Source organism: Bombus terrestris, chromosome 2 (assembly GCF_910591885.1).
Source record: "Bombus terrestris chromosome 2, iyBomTerr1.2, whole genome shotgun sequence".
In the NCBI taxonomy this organism is placed as follows: domain Eukaryota; kingdom Metazoa; phylum Arthropoda; class Insecta; order Hymenoptera; family Apidae; genus Bombus; species Bombus terrestris.
The window spans coordinates 18,912,015-18,938,184 of NC_063270.1; the positions used below are offsets into that span (position 1 = coordinate 18,912,015).

The 26,170-nt window shown below is 30.8% G+C and overlaps 7 protein-coding genes across 19 annotated transcripts; 3 read left to right on the forward strand and 4 right to left on the reverse strand.

Moving 5' to 3' along the window:
• Nucleotides 1-49: 49 nt before the first annotated feature.
• LOC100645115 (low molecular weight phosphotyrosine protein phosphatase-like) lies at nucleotides 50-1,193 on the forward strand. Its single transcript, XM_003394018.4, has 5 exons — nucleotides 50-344; nucleotides 428-618; nucleotides 680-841; nucleotides 921-999; nucleotides 1,090-1,193. Exons 1-5 carry the CDS (start codon nucleotides 308-310, stop codon nucleotides 1,104-1,106), a joined length of 486 nt encoding a protein of 161 aa, XP_003394066.2. The 5' UTR covers nucleotides 50-307; the 3' UTR covers nucleotides 1,107-1,193.
• Nucleotides 1,001-4,259, reverse strand: LOC100644919 (guanine deaminase). 8 transcript variants are annotated; one of them, XM_048410830.1, is made up of 10 exons: nucleotides 3,983-4,259; nucleotides 3,859-3,903; nucleotides 3,008-3,058; nucleotides 2,638-2,880; nucleotides 2,334-2,552; nucleotides 2,142-2,249; nucleotides 1,954-2,061; nucleotides 1,717-1,882; nucleotides 1,484-1,630; nucleotides 1,001-1,409 (listed from the first exon to the last, which is right to left on the reverse strand). In XM_048410830.1, exons 1-10 carry the CDS (start codon nucleotides 4,001-4,003, stop codon nucleotides 1,210-1,212), a joined length of 1,308 nt encoding a protein of 435 aa, XP_048266787.1. In that variant the 5' UTR covers nucleotides 4,004-4,259; the 3' UTR covers nucleotides 1,001-1,209. The 8 variants fall into 8 exon arrangements, with proteins under 8 accessions (XP_048266787.1, XP_048266784.1, XP_048266798.1 ...); XM_048410827.1 differs by having other exon boundaries at nucleotides 3,008-3,149; nucleotides 3,983-4,070; XM_048410841.1 differs by lacking the exon at nucleotides 3,008-3,058.
• On the forward strand, nucleotides 3,509-7,006 carry LOC100648353 (dynein-1-beta heavy chain, flagellar inner arm I1 complex). Its single transcript, XM_020866731.2, has 10 exons — nucleotides 3,509-3,623; nucleotides 3,853-3,935; nucleotides 4,413-4,752; nucleotides 4,932-5,261; nucleotides 5,351-5,633; nucleotides 5,704-5,869; nucleotides 5,939-6,081; nucleotides 6,162-6,489; nucleotides 6,574-6,746; nucleotides 6,894-7,006. Exons 1-10 carry the CDS (start codon nucleotides 3,509-3,511, stop codon nucleotides 6,988-6,990), a joined length of 2,058 nt encoding a protein of 685 aa, XP_020722390.2. The 3' UTR covers nucleotides 6,991-7,006.
• Nucleotides 6,766-13,129, reverse strand: LOC100645364 (transmembrane protein 8B). Of its 3 annotated transcripts, none has more exons than XM_003394020.4 (13): nucleotides 12,604-13,129; nucleotides 12,198-12,369; nucleotides 11,907-12,120; nucleotides 11,707-11,834; nucleotides 11,350-11,633; nucleotides 10,991-11,265; nucleotides 10,773-10,901; nucleotides 10,496-10,701; nucleotides 10,251-10,408; nucleotides 9,935-10,167; nucleotides 9,668-9,862; nucleotides 9,465-9,605; nucleotides 6,766-9,377 (listed from the first exon to the last, which is right to left on the reverse strand). In XM_003394020.4, the coding sequence occupies exons 1-13, from the start codon at nucleotides 12,704-12,706 to the stop codon at nucleotides 9,177-9,179; spliced, it is 2,439 nt and encodes an 812-aa protein (XP_003394068.2). In that variant the 5' UTR covers nucleotides 12,707-13,129; the 3' UTR covers nucleotides 6,766-9,176. The 3 variants fall into 3 exon arrangements, with proteins under 3 accessions (XP_003394068.2, XP_012175791.1, XP_048266764.1); XM_012320401.3 differs by having other exon boundaries at nucleotides 10,773-10,913; nucleotides 12,604-13,127; XM_048410807.1 differs by lacking the exon at nucleotides 12,604-13,129 and having other exon boundaries at nucleotides 10,773-10,913; nucleotides 12,206-12,342.
• A 104-nt stretch (nucleotides 13,130-13,233) lies between these two features.
• LOC105667119 lies at nucleotides 13,234-19,446 on the forward strand. 2 transcript variants are annotated; one of them, XM_012320404.3, is made up of 8 exons: nucleotides 13,234-13,489; nucleotides 17,142-17,420; nucleotides 17,489-17,579; nucleotides 17,671-17,794; nucleotides 17,869-17,997; nucleotides 18,069-18,146; nucleotides 18,224-18,382; nucleotides 19,081-19,446. In XM_012320404.3, the coding sequence occupies exons 2-8, from the start codon at nucleotides 17,174-17,176 to the stop codon at nucleotides 19,381-19,383; spliced, it is 1,131 nt and encodes a 376-aa protein (XP_012175794.1). In that variant the 5' UTR covers nucleotides 13,234-13,489; nucleotides 17,142-17,173; the 3' UTR covers nucleotides 19,384-19,446. The 2 variants fall into 2 exon arrangements, with proteins under 2 accessions (XP_012175794.1, XP_048266808.1); XM_048410851.1 differs by having other exon boundaries at nucleotides 13,235-13,489; nucleotides 16,925-17,420.
• Nucleotides 13,827-16,931, reverse strand: LOC105667120 (Bardet-Biedl syndrome 1 protein homolog). Of its 2 annotated transcripts, XM_048410812.1 has the most exons (7): nucleotides 16,262-16,931; nucleotides 15,949-16,123; nucleotides 15,666-15,875; nucleotides 15,293-15,588; nucleotides 14,967-15,216; nucleotides 14,709-14,888; nucleotides 13,827-14,630 (listed from the first exon to the last, which is right to left on the reverse strand). In XM_048410812.1, exons 1-7 carry the CDS (start codon nucleotides 16,273-16,275, stop codon nucleotides 14,004-14,006), a joined length of 1,752 nt encoding a protein of 583 aa, XP_048266769.1. In that variant the 5' UTR covers nucleotides 16,276-16,931; the 3' UTR covers nucleotides 13,827-14,003. The 2 variants fall into 2 exon arrangements, with proteins under 2 accessions (XP_048266769.1, XP_048266766.1); XM_048410809.1 differs by having other exon boundaries at nucleotides 14,709-15,216.
• A 108-nt stretch (nucleotides 19,447-19,554) lies between the features above and the next one.
• On the reverse strand, nucleotides 19,555-25,981 carry LOC100645236 (protein dispatched). Of its 2 annotated transcripts, XM_012320403.2 has the most exons (11): nucleotides 25,510-25,981; nucleotides 25,193-25,369; nucleotides 24,988-25,113; nucleotides 24,251-24,871; nucleotides 23,782-24,169; nucleotides 23,488-23,689; nucleotides 23,007-23,394; nucleotides 22,356-22,934; nucleotides 21,923-22,223; nucleotides 21,556-21,856; nucleotides 19,555-21,478 (listed from the first exon to the last, which is right to left on the reverse strand). In XM_012320403.2, the coding sequence occupies exons 2-11, from the start codon at nucleotides 25,328-25,330 to the stop codon at nucleotides 21,244-21,246; spliced, it is 3,279 nt and encodes a 1,092-aa protein (XP_012175793.1). In that variant the 5' UTR covers nucleotides 25,331-25,369; nucleotides 25,510-25,981; the 3' UTR covers nucleotides 19,555-21,243. The 2 variants fall into 2 exon arrangements, with proteins under 2 accessions (XP_012175793.1, XP_048266760.1); XM_048410803.1 differs by lacking the exon at nucleotides 25,510-25,981 and having other exon boundaries at nucleotides 25,193-25,484.
• Between the last annotated feature and the right edge of the window lie 189 nt (nucleotides 25,982-26,170).

Consider the following 26,170-nt stretch of genomic DNA (forward strand, 5'->3'; position numbering starts at 1 on the left):
TTTAAAAGAAATTTTCAATCATATTTCACATATAAAATAACTCTCTAGTTTCATATCATACTGATATCATTCCGATTTCTATTAACTCAATACTCGTGTAACTACATATTTACTTGTACAAGCAACAGTTATTTAAGATAAAAACATATATATGTATTTACCTCGTTTTACAAGCTTCTTACATCATACAAGTTTCTTACCTTATACCAAGTTTATAACCTTACCAAGTTTATAACCTTAAGAACACTATTGTAAAATAGTAAAATTAAAATATTGTAAAATTAATTTAAAATTAGTAAACAGCAACATGTCACCAAAAAAGAAAGTGTTAATGGTGTGTTTAGGTACATTAAGAATGTTAATTGCCTGTGCAGAGTAATATTGTAAGCATATCATCTTTCGTTATATCAATATTAAAAATTCTTAGGAAACAGCTGTCGTTCTCCAATAGCAGAGGCAGTATTTTACGATGAAATAAAAAAGTTAAATCTTTCTGACGTTTGGGAAGTAAATAGCGTTGCACTTTTACAGTATCACGTAGGTAACAGTCCAGAGCCTAGAACTATGTCCACGCTCAAAAAAAGAGGCATTACACATTACACTCACATAGCGAGACAGGTATATATAACGAATTGTTTTATTATAAAATGTAAGATACAACGTGTCCTTCTGTTTTCAGATAACAAAGGAAGATTTCTATAAATTTGATTGGATATTTGGAATGGATAGCGGAATAGTATTTGATCTCTGTCAAATGCAACCAGAAGATAGTCAAGCAAAAATTGAACTTCTTGGAAAATATGATCCGAATGGAGAATTAAATATAAGAGACCCGTTATTTGTAAGAATTGTTAACGTATTATTGTTAAATTATTTTTGTTATTATTAAATATTTAAATATTTTTCAACTAAAATAATAGGACAGTGACAGCGCTGGATTTGAAAAGGCATTTGAGCAAGCTGCAAGAAGCATAAAAGTATTTCTGGAACAACATAAAGGTAGCTTTATATACCATGATATTTCATTTATTAAGTCATTCAAATAATTTATTTTTATATTATCTTATCAAGAGATAATTTCCTTTACAGATATTGTAAACACATAATTACGCTGATTACAATTGCACTGTTATATATACACCTTATATATAAACTATTGTACATTGAAATAAACATGAAATATGTAAATATTATGAATATGAATTATTCTTATTTAACTTTACAGCCACTTATATACACTTCAATAATATTACGATCATCTCCGGAATAAATGAATTTTTGAAATTGTTCTTCCAAGGTACTGCTTTGCAAATTATTCAAAAGTCCATCGCTTACATCTGTATCCACAATAAGAGCATCGAATTCTTTACCGACTTCGAAATTCCCTACTTGATTGTCCATTGCAAGGGCTAAAGAAATATTGTATTAGAGATTCGGTAACTTGATGCAGTAAATAATCTTAATTTAATTCTAAGAACAGTACCCGCTGCACCTCCTAATGTAGCCATATGAAATACATCTTTATAATTAAGCGCTTTATAATTATCCTTCATTAAGGACAAATGGATCGATACTTGTAAAGCTGATCTCATTGCATCTAAAATACTACAATTTTGTCCACCTGATACATCTAAAAATAAAAATTGATTTATTGAAATAAACTGCATAATTATCATATAACTATAAAATTATTAAATAAAAATAATAAATTTATACCAGTGCCAAGTCCAATCTTAATCCGTTTGCTTTTCAGTCTTTGAATATCGCAAAGACCACTTTTCAAACATGTATTTGATGAAGGACAGTGTATAATTGCCGTATCACGCTCATTTAATAATACAAGTTCATTATCTGAAAGATATATCCCATGAGCTAACACTGTCTGAAAATAAGCAGTTTATAGTTTCTTATATTTTGTATATATGTATATATGTAATTAATTATTTTGTATACCTTATTTGTAAGAAGTCCAGCCGCATCATATACAGCCGCATAAGAAGGATATTCAGGAAAGTTATTCTTCACAGCTTCTACTTCATCTTGATTTTCCGATACATGAGTCTGAAATATTTTACGCGTATGTTAAAACAATTCGTACACATAGAATATTTTGTACATAAAAAATATCTCATATATAGTACCTGTATATGAAGATTTTTTTCTTTTGCTAGTTTTCCTAATTTTTTCATTAGTGTCATATCACAGCTTAAGGCAAATCTTGGTGTTATAATTGGCTTTATTAGAGGACTCTATAATAATTATCATATAAATCAAAATTTGATCTTTATAAAGAAGAAGTAAAATATGAATTTAAATGATATTCACAACCTTACATTTAATTTAGCCAAATCTTCTATAAATTTGTTTATATTTTCTATGGATTGTTCAGTAGTTTCATAATAATTATCACTACGTTTTACATTCATACTTATTTTCCCAATGAATGCTCGTTGACCCTTATTAGCTGCTATTTGTCCAAGGATTACAGATGCTTTTTGATAGAGAGATGCAAAATAACATGCTGTTGTTGTACCACTCTTTATAGTCTGTTGCTATAATTTCAGAAATAATATGATCATCATTTATATAAAATATAATCCAAAAAGATATTTTGATATTACGTTACATTGAACTCACCAAGACTGTATTAAATACTTGTTCAGCAAATTTTTCATCCGTATATCTCTTTTCTAAAGGAAAAGTATAAGTCTCCAACCATTCTAAAAGTTGTTTATCATATCCAATTCCTAAATTAGGAAATTGAACAGCATGAACGTGACAATCAATAAATCCTGGTACTAAAAATTGACTATCGCTGAGAACACTAACATTTTCATTTTTTATATCATCTAAGTTCGGATTTATCACTATATTAGAGATCTAAACATAAAAAAATATATTATATAATTTAACAAATATAAGGTTTACATTAGGCGTAATATTTAATTTATTACGATAAATAATGACATTGCAAATTAAAAATAAATAAAAATAGACCGATACATACTTTGCCGTTTTTAACGTGTATCATACCACGGTCGACGATAATCAGTTCTCCCTGTTCGTTAGAATGAATAAATGGACCAACAAATATCTTTTCTCTGGCAGATTTAGACATTGTGTTAATTTTTCCTGACATTGCAAATTTACTGCAACGCGTGCCATAAATGTTTAAGAACAATTTAATTTAACAATTTTTTATCTTTCTTAATATTTATCATTAATAATTATTGTATATTTTTTTACTTTTCACCTATTTATTAATATCCTTGTTTTTTCTTAGAAATAATTCATTTATATTCTTTGAATGGCACGTCTTGTATCGTCTTATAGTATAATATTCTCTTCTATTATAGTAACGGAAAACATATCGATGTAACAAACAATAAGAAGATAAAACTAATATCGTGCCGAAGCTATACAAGTATTTATATTTGTTTTTATATATTTATCTTCGTATACTATACAGAACAACAAAAAAAAAAAAAAAAAAAAAAAAAAAAAAAAGATGATCGTAAAGAAAGAACAAAAATCTGAAATCTTAAAAAAATCGGATAAGATGATGGATACTCATCGAGAATTTTTGGATATGGATACCGATGAAGAAGACTTTGGTCACCAAGGTACGATAATTAAACACATACATCTTAAAATTTCGACTAAACGATAAAAGATCAACGATAAGTTAAGATTTATTTATATTAAATTGAACTACTAAATTTGAATATATTTTGAGGAAATGTGTGAAACAATTTTAGATATATGCATGATAATTCTAATTTCTGTTACGATATATAAATCTCTGTTCTCTGTAATTGAGAAAATAATTTAAGATATTTAATTGTATTGTAGAATCACCTGATGCAGGCGAAGAATTTGTCGTTCCTTCAGAACCGGAAAAGCCTATTTTCTCCGAGAAAGATTTAATTGCTTTAGTAAGAACACCAACGTAAACCCCGCAATATGAAATTTTAAAACTTACTTGTTGCCCAAATCGGGTCATCAGAGTCCATAACAAGATAATTTATTGCAAAATATATTTTTTTAATATCCGCTTAATACATATGTACAGATAAAAACATTGTAGACTTACGATTATTTATTATCGTTTGATTCGTTCTGTCTAAGAAGTAATACTAAATTAATTATGCATCAAATTTTATATAGTATTACAAAATTGTAATAAATCAGTCTAATGAAACATTACTGCAGAACTGATTTATAGTTTGAATGAAAAAGAATTAGACTAGAAGTCACACTTTAGTATTATAAAAAATTCCTATCAGTCTAATGATAGGAATTTACTGTAATGCCATCTACGGCGCGACTTTTAAGATCCTGTTGCAGAAGTAGAAATACTTTTGTAGGTTTCATTGAAACGATTAAATGTTTTCGTTTGAATATGCTTTTAGGTGAAATATGTGAAAGATTTAACGATATATGCTTGCAATGGCGTAAGTTGGAACGAGCATTCCGATGAAACAATTCAAGAATATTTTAAAAATCCGTCATATACAGTGCTAACTACATTTTACGATAAAGATGAATTAAATGCCATGTTGGATATCCCGATACATGCATCTAACGGATTTACATATTTCTTAAGATCATCATGGCAAATTTATACCCCAGAAAATTTTTTAAAGACCGTTTCATTTGGCAGTATTAACAATAATATTAAGAGTAATATCCTAAAATTTATGGAAAATATATATGCACCGATTGTGCTGCACAGCGAAGATTACGCTTCATGTATCCAAATAAAATATTATAATTTTATTATTTTAATTTTGCTCGTGTAGAATAGTATATGTGGTATAATAATTACAAAGTTTCAAAATTTGATTTCTATTTGTTATCGTTATCTGATTACCTCATTATCTCGAACAAAAATAATCCATATTAGAACTATAATTTCCCATAACGAACAGTTTTAAGAAACGACGTATTTTTAAATTTACACGAGTTTATCGTACATCTAACGGAGGAAGTTTATAAACCAATGGGTAGAACTATTTTATACGTTCCAAAGGAACGTCTTCTCCAGACATTTTTAAAATCGGATACAGACAATTATTTTTTGTTGGGTACAAATAAAACAACGACCATTTCCGAAGAAGATGAAAGAAAACGAAAGTTAGTCGGCAGGCTAGAGAAAGTAGTTTGCTTTTGGATCAGACAGATACGTAGAGCAACGATGACGTCGATGAGAAGACAAATTAATAATATACAAGATGAAGTCGACTATTGGAATGCAAAGCGTCAGTTTCTCATTAGTTAAATTAATTTTTCTATTTACGGCTACTACATCTTTCCTTGATAAAATGTATCTGTTTTTAATTCCTTATAGATTCAAATTTGAATCATTTGTGTACTCAACTTCTTAATACGGAAGTTCGATTAATCATCGATATTTTGAAAAATTTGCATTCTCCAAGCGCAAGTGAATTAGAGAAATTAACTATCCACATTGTTGCAAGATTAGAGGAAGCGTCGTCAAATTTAATGTACTTAAATATTCTACTTCGTTTTTGTAAAAATTTAAACATTCCGGAAGATGTCGAAAATTCTGTGACAGAAGCATTACTTCTTATATTATTCATTTGGACGGAATCGTCATTTTATTCTACGAAGTAAGAACAATGACTTATGTTCGAAAATAATATTTCCCTATCTAATATTTCTATATAGTAATATTTCTAGGCGTAATATAAAAATATTATGTCAAGCATTAAGCTCGCAAATAATGGAACAATGTAAAAGATATATCAAACTGGACGTTGCTCTTGGGAGTAATCCTGAAATGGGAATACAGATGTTAGAGAAATGTATATTTTGTTGTAATGTTTATAAAACAATATACGATAACGTATGCTTTCTATAAAATATACCTTCTTGTATTAACAGTTGATTGGTAGATTATTAACACTTATTTCAGGTCATGATAAATGTTACATGTTGTATCGATCTTAACAGAAAATGGGACATAAATGAGCAAGAAGTTTTTAGCAAAATTAATATTTTTAAACAAAGATGCTACGATGTCATTGAAATTTGTAAAGCTTTAATAGTATTTGGAAGGTATTTGAAAGAAGAAGAAGAAGAAGAAGAAGAAGAAAAGTAAGATAGAAATTAATAATCATTTTTATGTGATTTAATAGAGACGTTAAAATTGGATTAATTGGAGGCCCAAACGGAACCGAGTATGAAGCATATTTACGGGAAATTGAATCTTTATTTTACGAAAATTTAAATGAAATTATAATGGCACGTGACATCGTGTTCGATGTTACAAGATCCATTTGGTTTATAAAGATTGAACGATTTAGGTATATGGATTTGCAATTGGAAAACATGGTAGTAAATTTAATTAACGATATATTTAAAAATGTAAAGAATATAGAAGAAGGTATCGAGGCAATTTACGTTTTACAAAAATTTAAAAAAAGAGAGAATTTACGAGAATTATTGCAAAAAAAATGGATACAGGTATATATCGATGCTGTGTGTATTAATTGATCGCTAGTAAAAGTTATTTATAATAGTTATTACTAATAACAAACAAATTTTTAGGTGTGGAAAATATTTAGTAGTGAAATCGAATACTGTTACATCAATGCGATTAATCGATTCAGAGAAGAGACTGATATTGGTGTAACTTTGTTATGCATTTTACAATACTTAAGAAATCAGCATTCTATAATCACAAATGCATTAGATTGGATAGGGGATTGCGGTTTTGGAAAGTGAGTAAAACAACCTAAATTATTTGAACAGATTTATTGAAATGATAGATTTCCTTCTTTAAATATCTTATTCCTTTCTGCTAAACATCTTTTTTATAATATGATTTCTCTACATTCGTATATAGGACGTATTACGCATGATTTCAGCTGTGTTTTGCAACGATATGAACATGTAGTAGATGTAATTGACAAGAGAAGAAAGATGTTTAACATTTACAGTCGAAATGGAACGCAATATATATAAAAGGTGGAAATAATTTCATTTGAAGAGAAAAAATAATAAAAGAGTGATTTAAAAAGTTTTGCATAACGAGAACCACCTCTGTCACTTCATTATCAATTATATTGATATTGCTACAATTTTGGACGGGGTACTGTACTCGTAATTTTTCTAAATATACGTCGTTTTATTTTCGACTTAAAAGAAACGATAGGAAATCAAATTTAAAAAATGAAGTATCTATCTGACATAATACGGAATATATACCTTCTCATATTTTATTTGATACGAAATATTATATTATTTATGTTCACTCTGAATTTGTAACATACTTATAATACAATTCACATTGTTGATACTTTTCAGGATAAAAGTTCATTCTACGTGTTTTACTTGTTTAAAATCTTAAGTAATATAGCATACATAGATCTTTCAAAGATTTGTATTATATGAATTCCTTCTTATCAATCACCCTGCCTTTTTGTAATAGTGTAAAAATAAGATTTGTAATATAATTGGCATAGGATGAAAGAGAAATCTCAGATGGCACTTTACACATTGTGAGGTATTTGAACAGTAAACTAAAGTAAATATTATGCTTTAGTAATTTACCATATCGAAATGAATTCATACAGGTTGTAGCCATAATTGAAAATGATAGTAAATTATATTCTATTAAATCATTATTATAAAAATCTTTTCGATAAGATATTGCAATTAATATCACATAAAATGAATGAATATCACAAGAAAAGAATGAGATTACAATATTGAAATATTTATATATACATAAACCTTTAATTTACTTATAGAGAGCATGAGTGTATCTTCTGTATTAAAACTAATTAACTTTGGGAATTTTTAATATTATATGACGTTCGTGTAATGTCTAAAACAATTCCCAATTTCTTACTTACTATATTATATTATACCTTTCCATTTGAAAATTTCTAAGGAATGTTTATTTAGAACATAATCATAAATTGAATACTGTTACAATTTTTACGCATAAAACGATAAAACTCTTGTAAACACTCAATTATTTAATTTCTGAAATTTGAATACTGAAATTCCCGAATAATTTACCCGTATTTAGGCACAACATTCATACTTTCATTTCCTAATATGCTATTAGTACCTTTTATCATATTCTGTGGTCCCTTACGCAAGTGTAAACACCAAATGTGAAAAATAGATGTAACAATATTAGACACATAACATGTTCTTCTACGTTCTTAAGATACATATATACTGCATTACATTTTCATGTTTCCCAAAGTTATAGTAGTTACACAGAATATACACGTGATATATATTATATTTCTTTATACATAACAAAACATATTTAAAAGATAAGAAATAAAATATAATGAGAATTTTTGGATGTAATTTGCCAGTAGCAATATGTATAGGGTAATCTATGCGATTAATATTTTTCTGTACTATTACTCACATAAAATACATAAATTATGTACATATAAGATTGCTTCAAATTATTTTAGTAAATGGAACAAAATAGCATATTAAGTACTATCAACAAACATAAGAATACATGTATAATCGTGTATTTGTATTTATATGTATATATATATATAATAAATTTTATAACAAGTTTCCTCGAAAAATTATACCTATAGGCTATAAAGAAGATCATGAAATATAATTATTACTGATGTAATAAACTCGATAAATCGTCATCAATATCTTGATGGTACATATTATTTGATTTACGTAACTTCCTAGAAAAAATAGATGTTAACTTTTCTTCGTGACTTCTTTAACACGACACGATACGATATTTCCAGCAATAAAAATATAAAAAATATTTCGTTAAATATTAGTGTTATTGGTTATATTCTAAAAATAACATAGTGTAATAATAGAATAGCACCATTTATAAGTTCATTCAGCTTTTACGCTTGAAACTAGTTGTATATTACATTGAGCTGTGTTAAATTGAAAACTTTGGCATAGATTACCCTATAATCAATTATGCATCTTTACTTAGGAACTATTATAAAATTTATACATAAATATTTTATGTACATATACATGATACTTGTACATGTGCATTCATTTTTTAAATTTTGATTATCATAATGCTGTAATCTACTTTTTGCTTAAAGAATTAGAACACTCTTTTGGCACAAATAACTTAAATAATAGTACGTATTTGGTTTGTTTTTACCCTACCTATTTTTGCTGCAGTTTCAATTTGATGCAATTACCAGATTTTCCTGACCACTCGTTACCGTAAAAATTGGACTACCTGGTATGTCCTTATAATCAAGTAATTCACTGTCATCGCTAAACGAGCTGGTACCCGAACAGCCAATTTGCTCTAACCGCGATGGTGGTAAAAGAAATATCAATGAGATCGCCATTATCATATGCCATGCACTATGAACATACTATAAAGAAAATACAAATACTTTTTAAATAATAATAGACACAATCTTCCACCTTTGTTAATATATAGTAATTTATAATGTACGTACCTGATAATTGGCCTCTGTCTCAACTAATGAAAAGAGCAATAAACCTACAACAGCTAGTGTTAATCCTGCTAATAACTTTGGGATCCTATCAGGCTTTTTCAACCTTCTCAAGTGAAAACAACGATAAGCATATGTCCCCATCTGGAAATATATGGAAAAAAAAAAAGTAATGCTATTATAAATGCTTCTTCTAAATTACTTACTGGGATCATAATGCCCATTCCTAGTGGTACTAATATACTAGTTAAACTTGTTTTATTGGATTCAACGCCAAAAGCTATAATAAGAACTCCAAACATATGACATAATGATACAAAACGAATCGGTATTTCAGCCATTGCAACAAGTGTTACCCAAAATGCTAATATACTTGAAAAAAAGTCACTGTATTGCAAAACCTGAAATAAATTTAATAAAACTATTTATAAAAGAAAAGATACGATACAATTGTTATGAAACAATTTACGTACTTCATATTTAGCAACGCAATAAGTTATAACATGTTGATCACAAACATGGTACAGAGATGAAAAAAGCATAGTTGCCAAATAGACTAATCCCTCGGTATATAATCCGCGTTTAACAGCTAAATATATAGCAGGTATGAAGAAACCATTACTTAAAGTTAGTATCAATGTTGTTATAAGAAGAGAAGATTCTGGATTGGCGCTAGTAGCATCGGTGCAGCCCCATCCTTTGTATCCTGTGTAATAAAACATATCGGTATAATAGAAAGAATTATATGCATAAATTATAAATAGTAGCTATTCCGACTAGTAATCAAACCTTCAAAACATTTGCATGTTGTATAATAAAGAATATCACGATGAACTTCTTGACAAATTCCATGATGACCACATGGATGATTTCCAGCAAATACACATTCCCTAGTTCGTATATCCAATGATACGAAAATTCCTTTCATTCCACAACCAACAGGATTTCTATTTAATGGATAATATCATTTTGTAATTGTAGTTTGATTTTAATTTTAATATTTTCTATTTATATTTCCGAAAATATGATCTTACCCATTAAAATAGCACGTTGTCTCTAAACTAATATACCAAGTATCTGCTTGTGGATATGGTATCAATAATGTTCTATCGTGTCTATCAGATGAAGACAAGATCATTGACATTTCGGAATTTTCACATATAATATTATCGTTAATCCTATTTGAAATTCGCCCACGCTGAACGCAAAGTATAACTTTAATTAATTGCCTTGTTCCTATCTGAAAGATATATGTAACAGGTTGAATAGTTTATGAAATTATATACAAGAGTTTTAGTAATTATTGCTTACTTTATCCGTTTCCAAATGAGCACTTATAACAAGTGTACCACCAATATCAATTAATGGCAAAATATCAAACTGCGTTATTACTGGATGCACATCAGTTAACATTACCCAAGAAGTTAACCATTCTTTATTCTGAAAATCAACCTTTTACACAAACACATTTAATAATTAATATACTTCATATTTATTTGTTATATTTATATTCATAAAATGCTCGATACCTGTAGCATATAGAACCCTGAAGATATTTGTGAGTACTTAATTCTAGTAAACTGATATCTTGGGAAACATGGATCATCAAAATATTCATCTGATATACGAAATTGATCTTTCATAACATCTCCATTATAAAATGATTCATTATATCTATCTTCACCATGATATGAATGAAGTTTTGTTAAATATTTCATGCGCAATTGAGCTAATGCTTTAGAAAAGATAGGTGTATCTGAATATTGTTTTGCAAAAGTTTCTTCTGTTACTCTAATTGGGCATTCTGAAAAATAAGATAGAGCAGAAATAATTTATAAGTTTAACATTAATTGTTAACTAAACAAAGTCAAAAGTAATGTAAATTTACCTGAAGTGACTACCTTCACATTTACTTCAATAATACTATCCGAAATAATCATTAAATAATAATAACTATCTTCATAAGGGGAAGATTCTGTAAAGGTATATGAACCCAGCATAGTTAAATTTCCAGTTTCAAATGATTGAGAGTGATTGAAAACGGGCAAAGAACGCCCTTTTAGTGCCATATTTTTAATACAAAGTTCATGTACATTACGAGATTTATGCACGATAAAATTGCAACCCCAAATATGTACACGAAGATTCCATGTTCCTGACGGGACATATATCCTAAATAAGAATGCAATATATTAGTAATTCTCAATCTCTATAATCGTTTGGATATGATAATTATACCCTTTACTTGTAGTAAGAAGTAGATTTTTTTGTTCTTAATGTTTGCTGGTAACCAATAGGAATATTTTCAATACCATTGGTTTGTGTCCATACGGCTACAGAACCTATACTGTAGTGGCATTTGTGGCTAAGTCCCTAAAGTATATAAAACTTTAGAATTAATATAAAATAATACAACATTGGAAGATAGATAAAATCAAGATATACCTGCTGTTGAACCTTTTCATCCCAGTGAGACAAATATGCTCCAACAAACCAATCTCCAGCTTCTGGTCCATAAACTGGTATAGTCGCAATGGTTTTTAGCTCAAATGTTGTAAATGCAGAAACCCTAAAGGTATGATTACGTTTATGATACATATCATTAGGAAATGTATCGTTATTTATAGATATCACAGGGTAACTGCCCCATTGCAGGTATCTGAAAATCATAATAGTAAAAGTAAATATCATATTACGAATCCCTATACGTTCATGATAGCAAAAATAAATATTTACATATGTACTTTTCTCTCTGGGCAATCTTGCCTATCCATAAATGCTGCAAACTGCCAAGTAGCTCTAAGCACCTCTTTTGGAAGCGTATAATGAAACATGGCTACATCTGAATAACTTTTGAACGAATGTAGTGATCCTTCCTGACTTGATTGCGGCATAATACATTCTTTAGCTATCAATATAAATTATTTGCACGTTCTATGTTATATATAAATTTATTTTCTTTTTATAAATTATAACATTAAAATTATAACATTTTCCATGCTTAAGTAAATGTTATTTAAGAAAAAAAGTGTAGTGTATCATCTTAGAATATAAACCGTTAAAAGATATAAGTTGTTAAAGAATAAAAGATAGGAACAAAATTATCAATTTTGTAAACGAAAAGATCTGTTTTCAAATTTACCTGGGAAAAGTAATAAGATTAAAAAGACGTGAAATTGAAGAATCATAAGATATCGCCTTGGAAAATAACATATCGGAAGCATGATAATATTTTTTGACATCATAGAAAGATGAAAATTTTTTTTCGATCGGATGTTTCCATCCACTTCTTATTAATTATCGATCATTTTCCCATTCCTGTGTTGACTGTATATCTTGCACAGACGATAAATCACTTTGTCAGACGACAAATAGCTAGCCCGCGATGTTTGCGTGTTTAGTCTATATGGGTTTCCTTCGATCAGCCGTAGTGGACGCCATACAAACAGCAAAGGGTGGAATGAATACAAGCTGTAAACTCATAAACGAATGCTAACTTGGTTTTATCGAAAACGTTTATTCACAACAATTTGCGATACTGCTACAATGCTTAGGAGTGCATGAATACTTCAGTTTCGTCGGTGTTAAAAACTTCTATAAAGCGCGCACGTGAAACAACCGTACTCGAGATGAGCGCCATAGTAACTGCCCAGCGCAGTCGCCCGGAGATAACGTTTACTCCTTGTCCTCGTTTGACAGCAGAAGCTGCTTGCGCGGGCGGTGTTGCTTGGAAAGCGATGGAGACGACGAACGCGGAGCTGCGCTGGCGCAACAGGGCGATAGTGACCTTTATGGCGGTCTAATGAAAATACCATGTGTTCGATCGTTCGCGAAGAGACGCGATCGCGAGGAAGCGCGCCAAAGAGAGTCGTAAATTCCCGTTACGATTAATAGAATCGACGTTAGGAAATGATCGATTCCTTATTTCGGTTAGGATAATAGAGGTGGTTGAATCGATTATAACACTGAGAATAAAAGATTACAGTGCACTTTGTCCCAACAACTTGTAAACAAGATAATTACGCACGGTACGTATAGATATAAGTTAAACAGACGATCGATTTAACGACCTTAATCGTAAAATAGAAAAGCTGAGGTTTATGACAGTTCCTTAGGATCATTACGGTCCGGCTAATTATATTTGCACAGGTAATGGCCGCATCGACCGAGGGATGGATTTCAGGTTACACAAAGAGTCACCGGTGACTTACCAACACCATATTTTAAACGTTTCGAAGAAACATTGTATTCATCTTAGCACAAATGAAATATGTAATGAGAGGAATAACAACATATAAAATACACAAATGAGATGGAGAAAAATATAATTATGATAAGAAGAGGATAGAAAGAAAATGAAGCAAATATCCTTAGCGCAACATTTTCTTGGCTTTTTATAATACAGTTACAAAATTTTCTTCAACATTTTCCAATCGATATTTACACGACGATATATTATAATACTATATAATAATATATGAACATTTTTATACAAAGCACATAAAAAATATCTTTTCATAGACTTCTACATTCCAGAGGATATTAAACTTCGATATCTTCCTCGGCAGCAGGCAAAACTACTGTGGTCACAGTTACTGGTTTCGTTTTCGATTTCTTACACAACAAAATCTCTATCCTTCCGGAAATGTTACTCTTCAAAATCGCATTGATCATCATAGGAATCGAAATGGCGTTCGGTAACAAAGGTACGTCCATCACTCGTGGTTTCACTTCCGTGTTTTCGCTTCTGCAAACGATGTACAGGTCCGTATCGGACAATTCGTCGGATATGTTCGTCAATAAAATACGAATCTGATAATTGGGTCCCAATCCCAAAACGGTAGCTTCCATGGTAAGCAGATGTGGTCCCGCAACTTGACTATCGTTCAAAGATTCGACTAATTTTTTGGCTACCATCAATCTCAGTCGAAGAAGACCTTGCTGAAAAGTAGAATGAATCTTCTTCGCTTCTGACCTTTCTCGTATCGTTTGCTCAACGAACAATCGCGTTTTCTTCGGTACTAAAAATTTGGTGCTATCGGTTGACGGTAAATTGGATATCGCGTTGTGAATATTGAAGTCCGCAGTCCGTTTTAGAATTTTTACACACAGTCCACCTCCCACGGTGACCATCGCCATCGTTCGTTCTTCTTGACCCATTTTACCGTACTGTTTCGAAAAGACGATGCACAATATTTCTATCTTATTAGTATTCAACTTGGAATAATATAATTATTCGTAAATTACCTTCATCGCAGAAACTGGCTCCATGATTTTTAACGTGTCCACGTGATGTTTCCCGTCGTACACGCGGATTCCATAACCAGCGGTACTCACAGCGAGCAACGAAAGGCCAATTTGCGGAACTGGTAAACTTACCGAATCCAAAATCGCACCCGGAACACGAACATGCCAAATTTTAATTCCCTTTATTATCATTAATTTATTATTATTTGTAACGATTCGAGTAAAGATACATGGCCGAAGTAAAAATATTCTACATACCTTCCTAGAGAAGCCGATCAAAGTGCTATCCATGATGGTAACCGCGACGCTTCCGTTATTAAGGGCTGAGATGGCTATAGCCGGCGATGGTAATTTATCCCAAAGTTTCACGGGTCTTCCTCTTCTTATCGCGCCTATCTTACCATCTCTTCCAACAATTACTACAGTCCCGTCACCGGTCCATAAACCTGTACACGCGAAAGCAACCGGCGGCCATTCCAACAAATGTTTATCCATAACAGAAAATGTTCTACAACGAAAGAATTAGTTTAATTTTATAATTTTTCATTATTCATATAAGAATCGTTTTTAAAGGGAAGTGGTACCGAGGATCCAAAATAAGTACTTCTCCGAATTCCGTGCCCAGCACGAGACAACTACTCGCTGGATCGTTCCACGAGTCCCTTCGAATCACAGAAATCGCGGTCAAAGCATTACTTTTAATCAATGGAACTCTTCTGTATTGTTCGGCGAAGCTAGACCTCAAATTCGGGTCCATGGATAGGAATTTTAGCGTTCGCGGTGAGATAAATCCCGCTCCGAGTTCCTTTAACAATAAATCCAGTTCGTCGGCTAACGTTAACACGTTCAATTCCTCGTCCATTCCAGCCTTATGCCAAATCTATGAATAAATTTATTGTTTCAACTTTGAAAATCAGAGAGGTACCGGCCACTAAGAAATCAGAAAATCGTCTGTACCTCCCGTTCCTTCGGGTGTACGTCAATGTGTGGCAAACAGTACTTAAAATACGGTCTCATGTTTTTGAATATGTAGACGCTGGAACCAACGCCCACTGCCAGTACGGACGACCGAGGTTCTCCGTTTTCTGTGTAAAATCCAACCACTCCACACGGTGGATCTATCATGTTGTGTTCTGTTATCTGGTCACCTCCTTTATAAACTCTTATCTAAAAATAAAATAATATAAAATGTAATTTCGACATAAATAATTGTTTAGCTTTGAAAATTCTATTTCGTTACTTTAGGCGAATTGACACCGAGCGTCCCTAGATCGACACAGACAAGTCTAGCGTCTCCGTCGCCGCTTACATCTAGCATATCAAGCGCATTTGGTAAAGTGTATAATCGGGTTGCTGGCTCCCAAAGCGCCTCCAACCATCGACCGCTACCAAGATCGCCGATGTTATGTCCGGCTCTAAAAATTGCACAAAATAATAAAAAGACGAATGTTACCTAATTGTTTTACAGATTGTAGCTATATCTTATCGCGTTTAATCGCGATTAAGTTAACGTTGAATACAAAGGATTAAAAGGGAGAATAATTTCTTCTTACCGTAAACCGTGCATGTTGGAGAATCCTTTTTTTAATCTTTACCACAAACGGTTATGTTCAATCAAAATGCATCGTTAGTATGTCTGTCTAAACGTTTCCCATACGCATTCTATGTACAGTAGTAGTATAGCGCAGCGTAATAGATCGTCATATCGTTATTAATACGCTGATGAGCGTTCTTGGGCTGAAAGAATTCTTTTTTCGAATTAATCTAAATGAACACCGTGCCAATTGTAATTTTCGAATGGAAGAAAGATCGATCATATCGGAAAATCTGTTTAGAAAACTCGCTAAACAATGAAACGATATACCAATGAATCGCGCTTTGTTGTGAACATTTGTATCCATAGAAATGTTCACGTGCACAGAATATCAATGATCGCGCGCAACTCCTCTCGTTTAATATTAAGGGAAACGATATTACATCGTAATGAATGAGAAGTAATTTATATAACAGATATCGTAGAATTTTAATCGATCGATATAAGGTATAAGTAAACCTAGATTATCTTTAAAAATACTTTTTTAAATACTTTTTAAATACGAACACAAACTACTTCTTATAATCTATACTGGTTCTGTTTCAAATTGACCAGTGATTGATCGTAAAATTCAGTTTCTTACTTTACGTTTTCAGGTAACGTTCCTATTCTATGTTTTCAGGTAGATTCTATTTAAATCATTGTTATTGTCGCGTGTTTCCTTTCCTTCGGAGATTAAACCCAATTTGACCTTTATATAGTATGTATATAAAGGGGATTTCGAGATGAAGCATTTCAATGAATTCTTCGTCGGCTAGTGAAAACTTTACATTGAATTTTCGAAACCGATAATTGTGCACCCTTATTGACAAAGTTCATTTTGTAACGGATTCTCTTAGAATTAAGGATAATACGGCCATACTCGATAATAATGGACACAAATTCGGAACAAACATCAACACCGTTAGCAGCCACGAAAAATAATTCAAAAGTACGATTCTGGAGATGTTGGCAGGAGAACGTAAAACCGAGAAGCGGAGACACCAATTTGAACAATCGATCTGGCCACTGTTGGAGAAAATATAGAAATTCGAAAAAAGATGACAGTTGGGACGAGATCGAGTCTCCGCAGTTTGTGGATTTTTTTAATCCACCGGATATAGGAGATTCGTTTTTCAGTAAATAAAAATTATAAAGATCGGACAATTCTTGAATCCTGGTGTTCATTCCTCCTTATTACTTTCAGACAAAGCAATTGTAACTACAAGCACGCCAAATCCGGATCATACAAACACAAAACATCCGAACACGGTAGTAGACGATGAAACGTTGGTTGCGTAAGAGTTACAATTGTGAATTTCTTTAAATCACATTTAAGTTATTTTCTTCTCATCTGATAATAACAAATATCGCTTAATATTTTTTTAGATCTCTAAGTAATTTCTATTTATCCGATATAACGATCGATAATGATGAAAAAACATACGTAAATAGCGATGATTCTCGAGGACAAGAGAAAGAAGAATACGTGGTTCATAATGCTAGCGAACCGGTATGTCAATTTACATAGCTGATATTGCTGCATTATTATGACTGATCGGTAAAAGATCGAGGTTAACATTTTAGGAGGCTAAAGCTAACGCCAAAGCATCTAATAAAACGAAAATGATGCAGAGAATCGGGATCGTATACCCCTTCACTTTTGATTTACAAAAAAAAAATACGCAAGAAGGAAAACAAGAAAATATTAAGAAGGTATGGTAAAATCACACCCTCTAATCTTACAGGCTATTAAAAGAATATATATGCTTTTCTATTATTCTTAGATATTGAAAGATGAAAACAAAGCGATGAAGGTAGAAAAATCTAATAACCGCGATAAGAAAATTACGAGGAGTACCGACGTAAGTATAATATAAACAACATCGCACTCCACATTAACAAATAATAAATATATTTTTCTGTTTTTAAAATAAACCAGCTGTGGAAGAAACCACCATTTGTACCATATTTGTCAAAACAGAAATTACCACCACCGAAATCTCCACCTTTACGTACAGCGTCTCGAGCGCAAGAAAGAAAACGCTTTGACGAAAATATACAAAAGAAGAACAAACAAAAAGAACAAATGATACAAATGGTAATAATATTCTGTTTTCAATATTATCGTATATATCCTAACAGATATATATATACAATACATACATACATACATACATATATATATGTATATATATATATATATACACACACACATGATAGGCAATTGCTGCTAAGAAAAAACAAGAGGAGGAAGAAATTGCATTACTAAGAAAACAAATGGTTCATAAAGCTCAACCAATTCACAAATATAAAATTGGTTTACCGAAAATTAATAAACGACCTTTAACCGATCCCGTAAGTCCGATAGTATTGAAACGTCGTCGTCGCATATAAGTATTTAAAATATATATATATATGTCGGGAATAGTATGGCACATTGTAAAAAATTCTGTACCTTATTCATAATAGTACATTAGTAATTACGTTTGAATTAGATAATTTTCTTTTTACTCCCTTCTTTCCAAATAAATATATTTATATAATGATGTAAATTAATAATACTTGATATTACATTTAGTAATATAGTAGCACATTCATACACATTTTGTCAGTAAAGGCAATTTCCTTGGATGCGTGTCTCTAATTTCTCAAAATAACATTTGTTACGTCCCGTTATACGATACGGGCTGAACTTCGTCCCTCGGTCGGCCATTAACTATGCAAATAATTAGTCTGATCGTAATAATCCTAAGAAACTGTAATAAAACCATCTCCTTATGGTTATTGCCCCGTCAGATAAAAAGGGGGAAACGTTTTCCCATAATAGATTTTCACCCGCAAGCGACCAAAGATGAGGCGATCATCACCCAACAAGAGTTTTCCTCTGCGACAGCATCGTCACCGAACTTCTCTGGTTTCTCATCATCAGATCGATCAACATTTCTTCACTGGCTTTACATTTTTAACTCGGTCAACATCGCTATTCACCTCTATCGTCCTAAACGAAATAGGCGATCGATCATTTCGTGGCGTCGATCGTATAATCGTAACGGAAATTTACGACTCCCGTCGGTCGAACACATTTCTTATAAAACATAACAATTATTCGGACTATACTTGTAAATGCTAAATAATTGTTAATTAAAATACTAGTAAAAAGTTTTTGTAGATGTAGATATGATATAGTGAAACTTGGATGTAGTCTTTTTATAATTTATATTTACCACAGCTTATGCTGGATAAATATTAACATGAAATATTTAACATATATAACAAGCTCACTCTAATATATTGTAACATAGATATACATATAGTATATACATATATCGTAGATATATGATGAAAGATTGCCAGTGTGCATACTAGATTAATATCGATATATATTTCTAACGTACGATAGTTACAAATATTTCAATAATTGATAAACACATATGCGGTAATTACAAAAAATGGATGTTTTTTTAAGAGCATAAATTCTTATGTTTTCGGAAGCATGCTGTTGTACTACATAAACTGTCAATTCGTAGCTTCTTTTTTAAATAACGAAATGTGTATAAGGTGATGAACTTCATTTTGTGTTACGTGCAATAATTTACAATATTACAAACTTAATAAAAACAATTGATCAAACTGTCGAAAAACATAATAAATATTCATTTAATATTAAATATTGCTGCTATATGTAGTACTAAGTGTACTACATGATAGCTCAAAAGATATTTCTAGATAAATGCTTGTGAAAAGAAAAGTTGTTTTAAAAGTTGTCTTATATATTTATTCAATAATATCTACTGATGAAAATCATAAAAACCCGTCAGTCTTTTTTTTTTTTTTTTTTTTTCTTTCTTTTTCCCAGTATATACTTTATACAGTTTATAAATATAGATAATTTTGAAACAAAATCATGCGTGATATCCATACCACATTTCGTTACTTTTTCTTAAATTTAATTGCAGACATGCGCATCTTTTCATGAGGTAGAAAGCATTATTCAGTAAAACAGCTGAATTGATACCTCGTTATTTTTTAATATGTAATAAATCCATTCATTCCATTAAATTTATTGTAATATTTTATTCGAAAATTAAACAGTCTCTGTATGTAAACTTTGTTATGAATTTCACAAACCTATATCGGAAATAACATATTTTTATTTCTTTCCCTTAAACTGGTATAATAATTAACATATTAAATTATCCGTAGAATTAAAGTCTATTTATTTTAAAAAATTATTTTATAATATATAAATTTAATGTTATCAAAAAAGGTAACTAGACCTATTAATACTCAAATGTAAAAGATATCTATATCTATGTCAAATTAAATATAAATGCATAATATAAAAGTTTCAATAAAAAAGTTGAAGTTAAAATGCATTCATAGATATGTAAATGCAAGTCTAACAGTATAATAATCTATCAGTATCATCAGTTACTGTTACGCCCGGTGACTCTGCATAGCCCAGAATCTATCCCCCGATCGAGACGGCCGATAGAATTAGTCGGACCGCAAAGAATAACCCTAAGACTATTGCGGTACGCAAAGAGTCACCGGACCTAATAATTACATTAAAGCTACATCTATGAATATAGAGCAATTTCAAAATTGTTTAGAAACCGAAACTAAAATAGATCGTAAAATATAAAACAGTCTGCGATATATTTGGCACGTAAAGCCTGACTCATATCACAATGTATACAATATGCATATTCTTGCGTAACTAATAGGAAGCCCACTGAATGTTAATGATAGACAAATATACAAATAATTATCCTAAAACTATTTTGAACACAGCCAATGACACATTAGTCACACACATTGTCATAGATTATATAGGACATAAGTTATACATGAACAAGTAAATTCATTGATTTAAAATCCGGAAGTGTATATACCATATCGTAATTATCTTTTCCCCTTTTGTCTAAAATATGTCCATCTTATCGCTTAATCTTCATCTTACTGAAGTAATGCGGATGATGGTGATGGAGGTAGCGATGGTGACGGCGGTGGTCTTGTGAAAGTTTCTATTTCATTACAGTGGAATTGACATACTGTACTAGATGTACTTAAAGTAGATTCCGACCACATTCCCCTTCTCTTAATCTTTCTTCTAGCTCCACTATTATCTGTACTTGATTCAGGCACATCTCCAGACTTGTTCTTGCGAAGATATTTCCATAATAGATTTAATCTACATGAGTTTGAAATGTTAAATTATATAAACATTTTAAACTGATACTTGCGAAATTACAATTACGCGTTATTTACCTGGGATATTGAAACTGAGCAAACTGAGACGATGGACCTATTACTGCTAATACCGAACACAAAAAAAATGTAGCATATATCCAACTTATGCTCATTACAAGGAACAAAAAAATTCCAATTTGTATATATGCTAATACACATGAAGGTAACATAAGAGCACCAGCCGCACCGCTTGTGAGAGAAGCCATTAAAGTTGGACCAGCCATCTGTGCGAGAGCTGCTTTCACTTTATCTTCTTTCTCTTTGGAAGTACATGCTCTGTAACTTACTACGTAATGCAAACTGAAATCTACAGTCAAACCTAAAAATAATATATGTTCAGTTTTGTACATTATGAAGATTAAAATTACCTATTATTAAAAGATACCTATTGCTGTAGATACTGCGACACTTTCTAGGACATTTAATTTCCAACCAAGAAGAATCAAACCAGCGATTGTTACTACAATTGCTGCTCCAATTGTTACAATTGCATATAAACTGATAAGAGGATTAAATGTTACTAAAGCTAACACTATGAGAGCTAGAACCAATGAAACGCCTATTGCCCAAAGCGTTCCTTCGTACAATGTTCTCTGTAATTCATAAAATTCTAATCTACTAACGAACCAACCACCGCGCATTCCTAACGGAGCTTTTTCTAACTGACTTTGCATCCATGTTTCAACCTGTAAAAGTATAATTTTTATTAATCTTTTATTAGTAATTAAGCATTATGATTGCTTTCAAAAATATGAAATATTAAAATATATATATATACACACACACATACATACTTATGAAATATAATTTTATTTTACCTGATGAAAAAACTGATCCATATTTGAAAATGAAAGGCTATAATTATATATGCTGTCATACTCGACGACTAGAGCTTTAATTTTAGGCGTTGGCATTATTATAGAATTTGTTTCATTTGATACTTGTAATTGTTTAAGATTTGGTTCGTTCAAAAATTTTAAACCAGCAGAAACACCATTACGAACCCACAAATACGACGGAGTACTATATAATTTTGCATTTGCTTCGACCGCACATCGTTGCAAAGTGCTAGCATTATATGGAAATTCACTTTTTTTACAACACGGTGCATAATTAATATGCGAATCAATGGGATCTTCACAACGTCTTTGCATCCAATGATGTAATGATTCGATAAAACAGTTTGGTAATAAAGGTCCTAATGTATCACGATAGAAAGGTTGAGCTCGTAAATCGCGACAAAATTTTTCAAGCCATACTTGTGATTCTGGATGAGATACATCAAAAGATTCATCCCATTCTGGTGTACCAATTAAACTAGGATCTAAATAATTGCCATTATCAACTGGTTTAATACCCCATACAAATCTTAATGGTAACACATCTTCATTATCAATCTGCAATTATTAATTATTCAAAATTTTTGTTAGAGATACATTAAAAGAAACTTTTTAATTTTCTGTACATACCATCCCATGTTTCTCGAACCAAAATTTTCGCGAATATACTAAATCATATTTCTCAAATGGATGAGAACTATCAAATAATTGGAAATCAGCAGTATCCGGCAATTGTAAGCCAGGGTATTGAAAAACAATGATGCAACATGCTATTGCTATAATACCTAAACTTAACAACCAGCACCATCGGAAATTTATAACTACCCTCGTAAGGATAGTATTAAAACCTATCGTCACTTTATCTCCAAACAATCGTAAAGGTCGAATAATTTTTCGCGTTATAAAATTTGCAGGAGATAAAACGCCTAGTTTGAGTCGTTCCGACACAACGACACATGCCGGCAGCCAAGTAATCATTAAGAGGAAGTTTGCAATAACGGTCATTCCTGAAAATAAACTGCATTTATGGGATTAGTAAAGTTCATATTTCTTTATTATTTTTATATTATCTTCCCTTAATATTTTAATATTAAACAATTATTTCATGTACCTAAAGCAATTTATAGCGGTAACGTTACTAACAACTGATGCAAAAAATGCTACTGCAGTAGTTAGAGATGTAACAAACATAGATGGAACAGCATGTTTCATTGTTTCTTGTACCAGTTTGACCAATCCATTATTTGATATCTTTTTTTCCTTTCCTTTCTCCCAAATTTTACAATATATAAATGCATCGTCTGCTCCTATTCCTTTAAAAAGATAAAATTGCACGTTAAATAACTTTTATCATTAAAAATCGTAAATTTAACATTTAATTTTCATATATTCTTTAGTTTCTCACCTACAACAACGACGATTGCCAAGAGATTCATAAATGGGAAAAACTTGATATGTAGAATTAAAGTGTAAAATGCATATGAAATGCCAAGACTAAAAATTACAGCAATAATGGTTGTGACAGTTAATAGAAAAGAACCAGTATATGCCCATATGCAAACTGTTACAAAGGCGAAACCAACAAGCAGTAAGATAGAATCTGACACTAACAATTCATTGAACAATGTACTTTTTAAACCCAATTGCATGCCCTTCACGCAAAATTTTCCATAGGATAGGTCATTATCACCAAGTCCTTTATAAAAGTCTAAAGTTGCTGAGCTTGTAGCAATCGGTAAAAATAACATTGCATACTTCAACGTTGAGTTTTGTTTATTTTGAGGATCTTGTCTCTATAACAAAATATGAAACATTTTATTGACAATTGTTCTATTCTTCGTAATAATTTCTATGATATAAAAGTTTTCTCTTACATGATCTGAAATAAAATCAATATCTAACAAGTAATGCAACAAGTGATAGGCTGCGTTGTGCGCATAGCATTCACTTGGGACATGTTTTTGACAATTTAAGTCTTCTTCACAATTTGATGTTAAATGACCATTTTTATAATAATAAACACATTGTTTCAAAAGAGTTTCTACACGGCTAAGATCGTTTTCTGTTACACCCAGGCAAGAACTTCGATTAGACAAAAGTGCAACATAATTTGCTGGTGACCAACTTCTGCAACACTTTTGTTCTATATTATTATGTCCTATTTGTGTTTGACATAAAGAAGGAAAGTGTGGGTTTGATCTAAGTTCTGCATCAATATAGCATTGTGCTAGTACACCTTCCATTGACCATAAGTTTGAATCTTTAGACTTTCTACCAATAACTACGCGTGCATAACCAGGTAATGGTGAATTACAAAAAAATTTCTCATTTTCAATATAGTCTTGACTCGCATTTTTATTTTTTAGCTCTATTAGTTCTTCCCATTTATCTTTAATTTCAGCTTTATTTATTTTTTCTTCTTTATTAGTTACTTGTTTTTGATACTTTTTCTTTCCTTTTCTCTTATTTTTAGGTTTTGTCCTTACGTTTAAATTCTGAAATATTGTAATGTTAGTTTGTAAATCCAATGGCTTATATTTTACATGCAATATCCTAAGCAACTTATACACAGTTAAAACAATATATTACATATAAAGCTTGACAGACATACCTGTTGCATATAATGATAATGTTCCAAAGGATTATCAATCAATTGACCGCTTGGCTTATTTGATTCTAATAAGTTTTGCCAAGCAATAAGTCTTTGCGCTAACATTGTACCTCTTGCCTCAAAACCCTTAATGGCACAAATAAGGTATAAATTGATAAAAACATTATACATATATTATATTTCTACCTTAATTTTATATACTTACTAACTGAGGATCAGAGAAGTCAGGAAACTTTTTAATAGCTAAGGGAACGATCAAACATGTTGAAGAAAAAATAAGTATTGCCATTAGAATGGTATAAGGATGATGAGCTATTACTCGAGAAATCCACCATATTTCCATTTTGACAATTATATCTTTTTTAACTTAAGTCATATTTTCCTATAAATTATTGTAATATATAAGTTACTAAGGCAGGATTATCATAATCTTTGTCTAAATCATACGATGTTGTAGTTTTTTTTTCCTTTTTCTTTTTTTTTTTTTTTTTTTTTAACAATTATCAAATTGGAAAAACTCACATTAAAAATTATATTTTGTAGTATAGTACTAGCGAAAATCAGTTTTTGACGCGTATAGTTTAATAACAAACCACTGAATAGAACATGTACTATAAATAATTTGAAGTTTCATACATTTTTATGTTTTCTTTTATTGTAACCGTTATTAAATTTGTAATATTTTCGCATAATCATTTTGTCTATTTTTTAAAGACTTATAACTAACTAATAGATATAAATATCACAAGAGTGAAATTATGGCCACTATTTATGTAAGGACTTTGAAATATAAACGTAATTTTATATAAAACATTGAAGCATGGTTGTTCAATTTAAAAAGCAACATGGACTTCCCACTTTAAGGGATGGCACGTGTTCACATTGCAGTAACAAATGGGATGATCCGTAGAGACAACGACCATGATCCGTAGGCTATGGTGGATAGATATACATACACATGTATATTTACATATGTATATATATACATATACAATATACACTAGTGTACTGATATATATATACGCATATATGTATATAATCCCCTAGAGTATAAAATAAAAATATTTTATTCTGTTAATATAGTATTAAAATATTCTTTGCTTTTTCAAAATTTAAATTTAATTTTATCCTAAAAAGTTACAGGGACAATAAATAAATTTTCTTATTTCTGTCAGCTTCTATA